At 34.8% G+C, this 13,083-nt stretch overlaps 1 protein-coding gene across 4 annotated transcripts in view; it reads right to left on the reverse strand.

Moving 5' to 3' along the window:
- The window catches only part of LOC150081578 (DNA polymerase beta-like), a 235,180-nt gene extending 225,940 nt beyond the window's left edge, over positions 1–9,240 (reverse strand). For all 4 annotated transcript variants that reach the window (XM_090379432.1, XM_090379433.1, XM_090379431.1 and 1 more), the window contains exons 1-2: positions 9,085–9,240; positions 4,195–4,319 (exon numbers count right to left, since the gene is read on the reverse strand). In XM_090379432.1, the coding sequence (XP_090235558.1) occupies positions 4,195–4,319; positions 9,085–9,145 (186 nt within the window). In that variant the 5' untranslated portion in view covers positions 9,146–9,240. The remainder of the gene's footprint in view (positions 1–4,194; positions 4,320–9,084) is intronic.
- Positions 9,241–13,083: the final 3,843 nt, after the last annotated feature.

The raw sequence follows: 13,083 nt of genomic DNA on the forward strand, positions 1-13,083 counted from the left end.
GAGGATTCAGTTACATCACCAACAATTTTCATTGAACTAGCTGAATTGGAAAAACAAGATGCAGAGACAATATGTTCTTCAGTTATGGAAAGTTTAAATAATATTGTGCTTACTAAGAACTACCTAGAAAAAAATTTAATAGGATTTTGCTCCGATGGTGCCAGCATTATGCTTGGTAGAAAATCTGGAGTGAGCACTAGGACTGCAAAAGAGTTTCCAAACATAATAATATGGCACTGTTTAAATCGTTGCCTCCACCTTGTTTTAGATGATTTGATAAAGGATATAAGGCAAGTAAATCATTTTAAAATATTTATTGATAAGATATATACTATTTTTCATCAATCCAATAAGAACCAAATTGAACTTTCCAAAATATCCGAACAACTTGGAATTGAAATTATAAAGATTGGTAGAGTTTTGGGACCAAGATGGGCTGCCTGCCTGTAGTTTAAGGTCAACCCTAGCAGTGTGGCGCACTTATCCAGCGCTACATCACTATTTTCATTCAAATAAAAATAAGAAAATATATATTTTATAACTGATTTGGCATTGATGATTGATATTTTGAACGAAATTTCTCTTCTTTCAAATGCACTGCAAGAAAGAAATATAGACATAACAAAGGCTGAAAAACTCGTGATAAGATCTATTAAAGCATTTCAAATGCTTGGAAAGGAAAAGGGTTCATATGAAAAAAAAGTTGATGAATTAATTACTTCAGAAACCTTCAAAAATATAAAATTTGTAGAAAATCATCGATTTGTCGGGCTTCCTCGGAAAAGACTTTTAGAAAACATCGTAACGAATTTGAAAAAAAGACTAATGGATTGTGAACATTTAAAAGCAAGTTGTAGCCAATTTCAAGATAGGAATAAATTACAATTTCTCAATTTTTTTGGAGCCAGATTACTGGAATATTGAAGAAGTACTAGTTCCATGGAAAGCAGCTGAAGAACAATTGTTCGTATTTAATGACATTTTTAATTACCAAATTGATATTAATGATTATAGAGATTTCGTGGAAAACATTTTAAAAATTCCCAATATTATGCAATTCCTGAAAGTGTTCAAAGAGCTAAAAATATTGTCAGAACAATTGCTGTAAGTTCAGCAGAAGCGAAAAGGGGTTTTTCAAAGATGAACATAATATGTTCAGAGAAGAGAAGTCGCCTAACTCTTTCTAATATATCAAACACAATGACTATTAGTCTAATCGGCCTACCTCTAAAGGAATGGGATCCTACTCCTACAATGAAAAGATGGTTAAGGATAAATCACTCAGCCGATGATGGTCGGATAAAAGCGAAGAAAATTGCAAGTGAGGACGCCAATCAAGAAGCAATATGGAAATATCTTAAATAACAGTTTTATTGTTTTTTGTCAGGTATTATTTAATATTTTTTCATTAATATTTTAAAACTCTTTCTTATAACATAATCTAGTTTTGTGGACCTCTTTCATTGTTCTTATTTAAGTATTAACTGCATGAAATAATAAACTACCTTTCGGTATATAGTTTTTTTATACTTAGAACGGTCATTAGGGAAGCAAACTAGTTGTTAAATTATTTGATTCCCACCACTGGGTAAAAGATATCATGCATTGCAAAAAGTTTAAATTTAAATGAAGCGACAATAATCCATAAAGAAAAATTAACAGGAAATTAGAACTGCTGTTGTTGCAGGATGTTTCATTTTGTGCAAATATGACAGCTTGTTCCCATGTTTCAATAATCAAGAAAATGGAAAAAGCACTCAGTGTTTGGATTGACAATAGAGGTAAAAAATGGATCCCATTAAACAGCAATATAATTAAACAAAAGGCACTAAAATTTTATAACCATTTAAAAGAAAATGGAGAATATTCTGATAATCTAGAATTTACTCCTAATAAAAGATTGGTTTGAAAGACTTAAAAACCGCTTCTCATTACATAACATAAGAATTCAAAGGGAAAATGCATCGACTGATAATAAAGCTGCCAAGAAATACGCAGAGGAATTTCAAAAAGTTATTGAAAAGCACAGATACACACCGCATCAAGTTTTCAATGCCGATTAGACAGGTCTTTGGTGGAAAAAAATACACAACAGAACATTTATCTCAAAAAAGGGGGAAACTGTACCAGATTTTAATGCATCAAAATACTATATAACGTTACTTATGTGCAGTAATGCATCAGAAGATTAGATGATAAAACGTATGCTAGTTTATAGATCCTGTAATCCTCATTCAATGAAAGGTGTAAATAAAAATGCATTACCAGTATATTGGAAAGCAAATAAAAAAAGTTTGGGTAACTGCCCATTTATTTAAAGAATCGTTTCTAAATTGTTTTATGCCAGCGCTGTGGAAAACTAAATTGGAAAAATCTAGATTTAAAAGTTTTATTACTATTCGATAATGCGCCAGGCCATCCAAAAGATTTGTCATCCAAATGTTGAAGTAATGATCCTACCACTAATACTACTTCTTTAATTCAGCCATTAGATCAAGGCATTACCTATAAAGCTCATTATATCAGAAAATCGTTACAATATATTTTGAAAAAAATTAATTCCAAATCTATTGAAATGACAGAGGCATGGACACATTTTCTCAATTGTGGACTAGATCAGAATCGTAGCTTTGTTGCTCAAAGAAGTAAAACCGTCAACACGTGCGTGTTGGAAAAATGTATGGCCAGAGTCAGTTTATTCAGGAAATATGGTCGAACCTGCAGAAAACAGAATCAGTGCGATAGTAGAACTTGCTAAGTTGGTAGGAGAAGGAAGGTTTTAATGATATGACTACTGAAGACGTTCAAGAATTACTGGTAGAAAAAGAGACTGGTAAAGAGGATTTGGTGGAAATGGCATCGGAGGTGAACCAAATCAATTCAGAGAATGATAGCACAGATGAAAATTTTGAAGTTCCAAATTTTACACAAAAAAAGCATAGGGGAAAGCATAAACTTAACCAAGCAATTAGTCTTATTTTTTGAATGCACATCCTTCAACTAAAAGGAGCACAAAGTTGCTTAGCTCATGAAATTTACAAAGATCAAGCAAAAGCAAACAAACCCAGATGACTGATTTTTTAAAGAGAGCAGAAGATACATGAAATATAGATGCTGCAGAAGAAAGTTCAGAAGGTGAAGATATTCTGCAACAGAGAAAATGTTCTCATTTGATTGTTCTTAGCAGCGATTAAGAGGAAGAAAATTAAATGAAAGTACATTATCTGACATATATGTATCACAGTTTGTAAGATATTTGTTTAATTATTACTATTTTTAATAAAAATTAAGTTTACAATATTATTAAAAAAAAAAAGGTGTATTTTTGTTAGCTTTTGAAACATAACCCCCTTTTTAAACTGGTTCTTAGTCCTGTATAACATGGTTTTGCACTACACAAGATTTTACAGGAACCTAACTACCATGTTATACGAGAATTATTTGTATTACAAATATGTGATGAGGAACTATCCAGAGCAACAGACCTAGAAGTCAGGTTTATACTAGTATGTTATTATTAAATGGTCGTAAAGCCATAATAAGATACGGGTTATATTTTAAAAAAAATAGGAAGTCAATTATAAAGAAAGTAAAGAATAAAAATTGGAAGTTTCAGAGGACTGAAATGAAAATAAGGGAAAAGAAGTGAATATAGCAATACAAGCAGACCCAGTCATTGCTAGTGAAATAAAAATAAAATATATAAAAAAAGGAAGAATGAGCAAATAAAAAAAATTTAAAAAAGGAGAGAAAAATAAGAAAAGAGTTCAAGTGCAAGGGCCAGTGATAATCAGAAAAACCATGGTGAATATTAATTTAGTGATAAAAGTAAGAGAGAAAGGGAAACAGAAGAGTGAATAAACAAAAAAGGAATAAACTAGTAAGGAAATGAAATAAGTCAAAGTGTTAAAAAAAAATCGATACAAATACACTAGAAAAGAATACTGTCACATAAGTCACAACCTTAGTGTCTTCTTCAAAGTAGGAGCCATCAAAGATTGTAGGAAAAGGGAAATTGTAGGAGTTTGAAAAAAAATAATAATAAATATATATATATATATATATATATATATATATATATATATATATAATGATTACAAAAATATAAAATTATACTGAACTAAATTAAAATTAAAAATCCTCACACATGAAAATTCTACAGTCAACTATAAAATACTTCTAATTTGAAAATACCAATTTTCTGGCTTCTTCTCCACTTTTTATGCGAGTAGGATGTTCAGAAAGCACAGCAGCAGCTTTTATATAGGCATTGTATTTATATGTGTTCCTGCTTACATTCTTTTCATAATCAGCTAGTTCTGTAATAAAAACCACTACTATTAATTTCACTTTTATACAGGAATCAATAACACAAGTTGCTCCATAGTAAGCCAGCATTAGCAAATAGCATGTTTAACCTTATTCATAAAGCTGAACAAAAAATAGCTATCAGTAATATAATAATCAAGTTTCAATGCTATAATGAAATGAATGTTGATAAATCATACAGTGAAAAGCAGGTGGCCAGAAAGGTACGCAGTCATCTAAAAAGGCTTGATTTTTTTTTGAAAGGATTCGAAGTTGCAACTCATCTAGTGTAAACAGATTTGATTTAATCCAAAGTTGGCTACATATCTATTTACACTAGATGAGTTGCAACTTTGGATCCTTTCAAAGGTACGGGTTACAGAGCTTGAAAACCAGGTTTCACGGCTTACTAGCTTTTTTTTTTTTTTTTTTTTTCTCTCTCTCCAAAGCAATTAAGCCTATGATACTTCAGTGTATTAAGTCTGTAAATTGTATGCATTCTATGTTCGACTTTGCCAGTTAAAAACTATGGTTCCTGGAGTGGATAACACAGCATAAAACAAGTAATTATCACCCTCCAATCTTGACAGGATTCGAACCTACGTCTTCTTCACATGGTGTGAAAAGATAGAATGGTAACCACAGTACTACTCAAAAGGGGTAGTGCTGTATTGTGGTGTACATTAGGAAGTAGGGGGAGGAGAGAACCTGAGTGAGGTGAATATGGAACTGGGGGCAAAAGAACATTGATAAAATTTTTTACATATTTAGAGAGGCAGATTTCTTCCACCTTTGTCACTCAAGGAGCTTGAAACATTCCTCAATGGAACAAAAAATATGTGGGGGGGGGGGCATAAATACAACTATTGAGAAAAACTAACAGATCACATCTGAAATTTTATTCGGTCAGTGTGTTGTTGAGTAATAGAATAAAGCATCTCCCTGGGTAAGTAAGTCAGAGCAACAGTCTTTTCTATTCTCTAGATATTAATATTACCCATAAAGAATCCACATACTAGTCAAAGAATTTTGAGCTCCTGGGCACAGACAAGTTTTGGAAAAATTTTGCTGTTTTATTCACCTAATTAGAATATTAAATGGCATACTATAAATAGCCTTATTGTCCTAGTTATGTTCATTAATTTATTTAAAAATAAATTAATGACGTAATACAACTTTAGCTACGATTTTGTAAGCTACTACTAAACATACATAGAACCTTTGTATCAGTGAAGTGACACATATATGTCTTGTAACTTTGTACTGTAGTGAGTGGTTTCACTTTTATACAGAAATCAATAACACAAGTTGCTCCACAGTAAGCCAGGATTAGCAAATAGTGAATTTAGCTTAATTGTGATAAATAGGCATATTGAAAGTTTGAATCATGTAATTGGCATTAACGGATAATTTTATTAGCTATTGTTGTATAATTAACTTATAACTTTACAAGCATAATGCTATAGCTTAAATTTGATAACGTAATACATATAACGTAAACTTGATATCGTAATATATATATCTAATAAGGTATACTTGATAGTGTAATATATTATTGCTGTATAATGGGACATAGTGTTATTATTGCATTTAAGTGTTTAAGTGTACTTTCGAGTAGTATTCCTAATCAAAATTGCATTAGAACAGAAATCATGCCTCAGACCAGAGCAGCAAAGCAACAAAGGGCTCAAAGTAGCAGTCCCAGTCCCTTGTAAAACTTCTTATCTGGGTTCTACTGTATTTGTAATCTGTTGTATTTGTAGTTTGCTATCTGTTGGGCTAGCTATTATTTTGACAGTATGATCTAAAAATTTTGATAAATTATTACATTTTTCTTACTCAGACGCCTATTGCCCTATTACATTGTGCAATTAGTAGCAAGTAGTAATCAGAAACAGATAGCATTTGCTAATTATTATTTGGGTGTAATGAATGGCAGTAGCTCTTGATAATGTACCATTCAATATATCCTCATATTGAATGGTACATTATCAGCAATAATTTCAGTAATATTAGTTATTAATAGTACTATTTTTTAGGGGCTTCTCTTTTTGTTACAGATCAGATGAAATGTACCTTTTCTTTCAGTTATTAACTAGCCTGCTTTCCACTTTACTAATATGCATAATTTTTTTTTTTTTTTTTTTTTCATTTCTATTATTCTCCATTTCTCTTATTTTCTAATATCAGTCCAATGTGATATTTAACCATTAATTTGATGACTTTAATCAGTTATGTTAAATTTACTTTAAATATTATCATTATTTATACTCCTTATATCTTGAACTGTTGAAGTGTATGTATATATATAATTGAAACATTTGTTTCAATTATATATATACATACACTATCCACCATAACACATAGGCGCCTCCATAGCCAGGTGGGAAGGAGCAGCAGCAGCAGTGCATAACACACTCTTCTTGATTAGACCGGGGTTCGAGCCCGTCACCACCAAATACGGAGGATGCGGAAAGGTCAAGGAATGACCACCGCATATCCTCGAGCAATATGGTCTTAGTTGCTAATGCTCCTAAAAACCAAATAACAAACAAACAAACCATAATACATCTAGACATACTGGTTTTCATGGTCCACCAGACCTTCCCAGCAGATTATCATTAATATTATTATTAGCCATATGGTGCAAGGAAGCCTAAGGCTTATGCTGCACAAGCCAAAAAAAATCCCCTAGTTACCCTGAGAGAGACAGAGAGAGAGAGAGAGAGAGAGACAGACAGAAGTAGAAAGGAATCACCAAGAAAGAGAAGAATAATGATATCCAGCTCAGGACCCTGGGTGTGCCAAGTCCATACTCACCAGATGTGAACCCCTGGGGTAAATAAACAAGTAACTCAGAGTGGTTTATAATGAAGGCATGTAAGCCACACAAGTCAGTTGTTCACATCACAGGTTGAGCAGAGCTGACTAATTTAAAGAAAAGTGTAATTACTAGATGTCACACTGCTAGCCAGTCAATTCATGCAATTTCTGATAGCCCACACCATCCAAAGACAATGGAATAATGCTCTGTGCCATAAGACCACTATTGTTTGACTTTTATGAATTCTGTGTGGAGTCTGGAACACCTGCGGGAATAACTGGAATGTCATGAGAGCCTGACCACATTTCACATTCGTCACAACACATTCCACATTTGCTGCAAAATTATTATTGGCCTACAGGAGCATTGAAGAATTATACCATAGCAGTCTATTATTCATTGGTGCAAAACACACCCGGGTTGGTGGGGTGTGTCAGTCATAGAGTTTCAAGAGAATCAGTATATTAGGCACATGTATGTAAAATTTGTTGATACCAAGCTCAAAGAAAGGTTCCAAAATGTATATATATATATATATACGTAATCCTTTGGTCCTTGAGATGAAAAAACTTGTTTTTTCATGTAAAGGATCAAAGGCGGTAACAGTAATCTCAAAATAACATTCACTGGGTGGTACCACACTCAGGGTAGTGGAGAGCAAAAAAAGACCTGATGTATACAGTCAGACAAAGTTTTCTGGCCACTGCAGACAGGTTACTGGGGAAACTCAATAATGCTTCAAATAGTAACCCACCAAGTTTCATGCAGTTTCAATAATAGTGCACATGGGGAGTTGTCAATGACATACAGGAATTTTAACAGCAGGAACCAGCATTTTAAGAAGAATGCAGATCTACTGGAATGAGTGCAGAGAATCTTGTTGTTAAGAAATTAGAAAGGGGAAGCAAGGACTCCAGTTTAGCCAATTGCAGCATCTGGAAAATTGGCACCTGTGAAGAGATCTGATGGAGGTGTTTAAAACTACAAATGGTCTGAGTATGATAAATGCTGATGGCATCCTTACTCTTGATCAGACAACATAAGACAAATTTAAACTGAGGAAGGCTGGTTGCAGGGTAGATGTATGAAATTTGTTTTCAGCAAGCAGGTAGTTGACTGTTGGAGCAAACTTCCATCTGATGTTATGAAAGTGGTGGTCTGAATAAATTTAAGAAAGAACTAGACACTTATTAGTGGAAGGTGCAGGTGATGTGGGAAGCGTTTGACCCCATGCCCCTTTGGCTGTCCTGTATAAGCCTGCTTCCTTGTATCATCCTGCACTACTAGTATTGTACTGGGATTACTGCTATAAGCAGTACCTTCACTCATCTGCGTTTTTCTAGATCCTTTATCCACAGCAGTAACTTGCCCCTAATGCCACACTGCTCCAATTTGTACAGTAGTCTTTCACATGGAGCAGTATAAAACATGATGCCAAAATTATTTTTTTTCTATTTGGTTCCTTTGTTGCCAAATATGATGCCAAAATTATTTTTTTTCTATTTGGTTCCTTTGTTACTGCATGCTGTATCCAATCAGACTGGTCAGACAAGATCACTAATTAAAAAATCTATGCAGTGGTTACCACATACAAAACATATGTCAAGATCTTACAGATCTAAATTACTCATTTCACCCTCTGATCCACAATTATGAACTCTGAAAAAAAAAAGGCAAATGATGAACCTGCATTCTTGGATAAAGTGTAGGATTTTCTGTCTAAATTTAATATAATGTCTGCAAACAAATGCAGGACCAGTATTCAGAACCTAGCTCCATTCCTAATTGAATAGTGACTTCGTCACTGTCTGGGTGAGTATCAGTTGATCTCACAATCACTTTATCTATGAATATTAATACAAACAAGAAATATGAATACTAATACTAAAAAGTTTTTAAAAGTTGAAAGTTTTTAATACTAAAAACTTAATACTTTTAAACGGTCCACTAACCTAATAAAAAGTCGCAAATATCACTGTTTGGATTTTTCGTCGATGCTTTTCGCTTGGGCATTTTTCGCCCACAACTGAAACAAAATTACATTAATTTGGTTAACGTAAACCAGATAGTTGATAGATTTATGCCGAAAGCCATACCTACTGTCAGAAAAACTGCCCGACCGTTATAAGCAAAATGATTTGTTTATATTCTACTAAATAATATTTAAAAATTTAAACAATGAAATCTTTTAATTTCACGCGAAATATCACCTCGATGTTCTACCCACGAGTTCAAACAACTTCACAATACAGTGTACTGTTCTATGATATTAACATATGTAGTACAGCACAGAGTAGTACGATACTCTGTGGTACAGTAAATAGTAGGGTCCAAATCCACAGAGAAGTAAGATATGTTGTCTAAATCAGTGGTCTCCAAAGTGGGGTGCGCGAGATGATCCGAAATAAATCAATATTTATTAATTATGAAAACTTTAGTTTTTCGAAAAGTAATTGAAAATAAAAATTATAAATAAATGTTTTTTTTAATACTTCAATATGCGCTTTATTTGATCATGCCATCGATCATGCACGTTGGAAAACATGCATTTTGTACTTCACTTTAACTTTGTTTTGTATTTTTTATTTGTGGTCTTTTAAAATTATATGTGATTTTAGATATAATGACTTTCATGTAAATGATTTATAAATAAAAAATATATATTAAACTTATACATTTAATTTTTTATTCCGGGGTGCTCATATTCTGTGGTCTAAAGAAAACAGCTGTACAGACATGCGTATTAAATTTGAAAGCCATTTTTTTTTTTTTTTTTTTTGTTATTTGTTGGCGCATCGGCTTCTGTGGCCATAATGCACCTCCTGAAGTCTTTGCATTTTACTCTGATCCAAGCCCGAGGCGGGATTCTAACCCGCGACATTTGGGCTGCCAGGCAGGCACTTTACCCACCCGACTAGCCCGGTCGGCTTGAAAGCCATTAATTCCTCAGTCCGACACTGTGAAATAACCACAACATAGTAAGATTCTACTTTTATGTTATTTTTCAGATTTACTATAACGGTTACTATTATACTCTCCGTTGTTATACACTGAAAGGACAGAATTTATGGGATACCTGGTTCCTGGGCAACGCGAAGCTGTCACCCCTCTCGATAGTGGACGAACCCACCACTTGGCTGGTCTCACAGAGTAGTAGTACTCTGTGGCAGGTATATAGGTAAACTGCATCACTGCATTCAAATATACGGTAATTCTATGTCAGTATGGATAAACATCGTGAGTTCACCGACTTCGAAAGAGGGATCATAGTAAGTGCCCGACGCATGCGTAACTCTATTGGGGAGGTAGTACAGAACTTGCACTATCCCCGTTAGACAGTGTCAAGAGTGTATCGTGAATATGCCATTGGTGAGGACAGGGCATATCAACTAGTCCTAAAAGTGGTGCACCGCACCACGGCGAAAAAATCTAAAAGCCGGTGCGAAAATTATTATTTTCTTTTATATTTAGGTATAAATATTTATTGCAAAAACAGTGTATTTTAATTTATAGTTCAGTTTTTTTTTTTTTCAATAAACATTTTTATGAGTCACATTTAAAATATAAAACCCAAATGTTATCCACTTAAATACTAATTGTAAATGAAAAAGTTCTAAAACTTACATTACTTTTCTTTTCATGAAACAGGGGGGCAAAAAATGTTCACAATACAGTGGAAATGCACCCTCGAATGGCCCTGGTGACCGATATGTATGTGGTCAACAGCACAGTGTTGTTCGTATTGAAAAATAAACAGTAGCATAGAATGGAGTGAGTAAGCTGAATGATCAAATGCGGAGTCGTCTAGGATGCAAACTTCAGAGGGGCACCGTACTAACCTTTGAGGGGCACAGTTTTATACAGATTAGTTGTTTTTTTTAATTTCACATTAATTTCAATTTAACCCATGTAAAAAATGCAACTGACAATTTATATTTTGTATTTTAAGATAAATACCACAACAGTGCTAAGAATCATAATTAATTATAAAATATATCTATACTCTAGTTTTTTTACTTATTCTTTTTATAATAAACATAAATATAAAATATAATATACATGAAAATATTAAATTAATGGAGGCACTGGTTAAGGAAGCACTGCAGGATCATCTAGACAAGACTTCAGCTTTAGTTCGGACATAGCATGGGTTTGTTAAGGGGAAGTCTTGTCTGACCAATTTGATTGGATACTACGATGTGGTCACAAAGGAAATGGATGCAAAGAATAACTTCGATATCATATACTTGGATCTTAGGAAAGCTTTTAATACTGTTGCACATGGAAGACTGCTGTACAGATTTGAGCAGTGTGGCATTAAGGGCGAGTTACTGCTATGTATAAAGGGACGGATGGATGAGTGGGAGAAGACAGAGAGTGGTAATCAATGGACACTGATCTTCGTGGACTAATGTTATTAGTGTAGTCCCCCAGGGTTCAGTGTTTAGTCCATTGTTATAATCTGAATTTATGAATGATATTGATGAAGGTACACCGATGAGCCAAAACATTATGACAGCGAGTCGTTATACAAATTGAAACATCTGCAGTGAACTACGGCGCGGGTCTGGACACGGTATAAAAAACACCTGATGCTGAGTTCAATTAATCAGTGTTACTCTTGTTCTTCAAATGGGAAAGGCAGCGGACTTAAGCGAGTTTGACAAATGCCAAATTCCAATCGCCAGAAGACTGGTTCAGAGCATATCCGAAACGGCATGGCTGGTGGGATGCTCAGGGTCAGACGTGGTTACTAGCTACCGAAAGTGGTCCGAGGAGGGGGAATCCCACGAACCACCGGCGAGGTGTTGGACGACCACGACTCATCGATGCTCGAGGTGAGCGAAGGCTCTCCCAGATGGTACTGGCGACTGTGGCGCAACTCGCCGGTTATTGGAATGCTGGTGACGAGAGAAATGTGTCACAACACACAGTACATCGAACACTGCTGAAAATGGGGCTGTGTAGTCGCAGGCCGCTCCGAGTGCCTATGCTGACCACGGTTCATCGGCGACAGCGCCCACAATGGGCACGCAACCATCGAAACTGGACCTTAAGTGATTGGAAGAAGGTCGTCTGGTCCGATGAATTATGTTTCCTGTTGCACCATGTGGACGGCCGGGTATGTGTGCGTTGTTTGCCTGCGGAAGTGATGGCGTCTGGATGCACCGTGGGACGAAAACAAGCCGGTGGCGGCGGTGTTATGCATTGGGCAATGTTCTGCTGGGATACCTTTGGTCCAATCATCCATGTGCCGGCCACTCTGACGTCTTCCACTTACTTAACTCTTAAAGGCCTTAGTCGCGAACGTGTTGAATGCCTTGAAATTTTCCTCGCTTTTTGTGAACTTTGCTTGTCAATTGGTGGTGTGGAGTTGATGTTTAGGTACAAGGTACAAATTTACCCTCAACACACTTTGTACCTAAACACAGTGGTGAGCTATATTGGGCTGGCATGGGCTCTTAAGATCCCATTGTTATTATTATTATTTTTTTTTTTTTTTTGAGAATTTGTGAGCCCATTGTTGAAACGATTATTTATTTTACAAATTAAATCCTGAATTTAATTATATTGTATCCAGAGCCGGAACTACGGTGGGGCGAGCGGGGCCCCATCCCCAGCATTTTAATAGCACAATCGACCAGTTTTTTATGCATTTTAATGACCACAATCGACCAGAAGTCCGACCAGTCGGACTTCTGTTTAACGAACTTCATAGCGATTTTTTTTTGAATTCCTCTTGGTTTCTACGGAAACATTTAAAATAATTTCCGTAGAACGAACGGATTACGATAGACAACTTTGTGAGCATTGGCCTAATTTTACATATTTTACTCGCCTTATATTCATTTTTTTAAATTCATTTTTAAGGGTATTAGCTACTGTCTCTTTTACCTCCTGACTGTTTTGCAAACTGGAATTCTCACCTGCTCTTATTACCATAATATTTT

Source organism: Mastigoproctus giganteus, chromosome 8, assembly GCF_048544385.1.
Source record: "Mastigoproctus giganteus isolate SK-2022 chromosome 8, ASM4854438v1, whole genome shotgun sequence".
Taxonomy (NCBI): Eukaryota; Metazoa; Arthropoda; class Arachnida; order Uropygi; family Thelyphonidae; genus Mastigoproctus; species Mastigoproctus giganteus.